We start from the raw sequence: 2,318 nt of genomic DNA on the forward strand, positions 1-2,318 counted from the left end.
AACACTATTGCGGCGTTTGTACAAAACGCCACTAATGTCACCATTTTTTGGCGTTTGGTATGAAAACACCACTATATGTTTAAATTCAGTGGCGTTTACCCACAAAAACACCGCTAAAAACGCCCAGAACAATTTGTTGTAGTGTCTCTTATGACACTCTTCGCTCTCCACCATGTGCCTGCCTTATGCTTTCAGAATATGAAACCAAACCCCCTTCTTTAATATACTCACAACTCAAACCCCTTTAATATACATCCCCTACACTGTTAATTCAACCTTAATTAAGAAGATAATTTTCTAACACCCTACACAATCAAATCTTTTTCCAACCACATTATCCAATAAATTTTAGAGAGTATGAGAAAAAAAATAGTGTTGAAGAGAACAAAGATTATGATATTTCCTAGCCAAAAACATTTATTCCCACCAATATCATACTTGGTCTGAGCATGCCGAAACGTCTTGGAAAATACTTCCCCCAACCCATGCTTATCTCTTCGGTTCCCAAGCCATACAGTCCCCATGTACAATCAAGCTCAAGCATCCCTCCATTCAACAATTATATTATGTTTCATCTCAAATCCCACTTCTCTGGACCATCTTCCTTACCCTTTTCTTATTACATCACTCTTATTTTCACTTCTCCCATACTTGTTTATCCCACTTCTTTCACTGATCTCTACCACCATGGAATACGATCACAATGAAAGCCAACAAGGAACAGCCAGGGTTTTCTCTTTCCTGTTCTGTTCAAGAAAGTTCTACAGCTCTCAGGCACTGGGAGGCCATCAAAACGCTCACAAGAAGGAAAGAATCGCCACAAGGAAGGCTAAAATGGCATCCGAAAATGGACCGACCAGTAGTTTCTCGTCGTCTTCTCCGGCGTTCTATTATGCGCCCCCCACGAGCTACCACCTGCTAGGCATTTTACACTTTCCGATGTCTCACGCTGCTAACTTCCGGTGTTTCTCGGAAGGATTCGGATCGAACGGTGGTGCTACCGGGTTCGATTGGAATGGGAAACATCGTGTTCTATTAGAGGAAGACGAGCGGGAGTACTTGAATTGGCAGAGGAGCACACGGGTGCAATGGGGGCTTGGCTCATCAGGGTGACGATCAATCCATTGGCATAGAAGAATACAAGGGCACAGATTAAAAGCTTGATCTATCTCTCCATTTATGAGCAAATTCCCTCGATCGCTTTTAATTTGTCTATATGTTCTTAAAATAAAATGATATCATGACTTCGATTCTTTTGCATGACTGGGAAGAAGATGAAGTAGCTATAATTTTGAATCATCATTCATCCGTTGATTGTGATTTTGTATTCTTCTTACAATAAGGGATTGTAATTTGAGATTATTTGTCTAAACCTCAAAATCTCGTCCAAAATGATTTTTTATAAATATATCAGGTTGAAAAAAAAATTAATAAAAAAATTAATTCTATTTAAATATGAGTTGAATTTAATTTTTTAATAGTTTAGTGTTTGTACATACTTTTTCTTAATTATTGATTGCACGGTTAAAATCTAGATTCTAACATTCGATTTTACCATTAAGATCACTCGTTAATTGTAGTTAAATTTATATCCTAACAGCTCAAAACTAATTAATGTATTAAGTTTTTAATATATTCTTTTTAAGTATTATACTATATATAACAGAAAATTAAATTTCAAATAAAATATAATTAGGTTTAAAATTTTAATAAATATAATAATTAATATATGAGATTTGGTGCAATCACACCAAATTTAAAAAAAATGATGTTTTAGTACCTAAACTTTTAATTTTTTTAAAGTCATAACTAATGTTTAGTTTTTGTTTCATTTTAACGCATCTAAACTATCAGTTTTGTCCCGTTTTAGCACCTAAACTTTCGATTATTTTCAAAACCTAACGTTAAATTTTGAACATGTGTACTAAAATGAAACAAAAACTAAACTTTAAGTATGATTTTGAAAAAAATTAAAAGTTTATAAACTAAAACATACCAAAACTGACAGCTTAGGTACTAAACACATAATTTACCCTAAAAACTAACAAGAGTAAGTACAGTGTGGCAGGAGGCTCGACACAAACTCCTCCGGGATTTATCTCATCTGTAGCAATGCACTGTTAGAAGCAGATATGGTTTACGCGACCTTCAAGAGTTATACTTGATTAGCTCCCATGTTACTTCTTTTCCTACATGCATTAAAATTCGAAAAAAGCAATAATGCACATACAATTAGTATTGTATGCTACTTCTTAGCCAAAACAGGTATCCCTTCTGCCCAGGTCAAGATACGGCCTGATAATACACGTGTAATATAA

General features: G+C 34.8%; 1 protein-coding gene across 1 annotated transcript; it reads left to right on the forward strand.

The window, feature by feature from the left end:
- Nucleotides 1–687: 687 nt before the first annotated feature.
- On the forward strand, nucleotides 688–1,113 carry LOC120171142 (protein LATE FLOWERING-like). Its single transcript, XM_039178922.1, has one exon. The coding sequence runs from the start codon at nucleotides 688–690 to the stop codon at nucleotides 1,111–1,113; it is 426 nt and encodes a 141-aa protein (XP_039034853.1).
- The last annotated feature ends 1,205 nt before the right edge of the window (nucleotides 1,114–2,318 follow it).

This window comes from Hibiscus syriacus, unplaced genomic scaffold, assembly GCF_006381635.1.
Source record: "Hibiscus syriacus cultivar Baekdansim isolate YM2019G1 unplaced genomic scaffold, ASM638163v2 tig00111812_pilon, whole genome shotgun sequence".
Lineage (NCBI taxonomy): Eukaryota > Viridiplantae > Streptophyta > Magnoliopsida > Malvales > Malvaceae > Hibiscus > Hibiscus syriacus.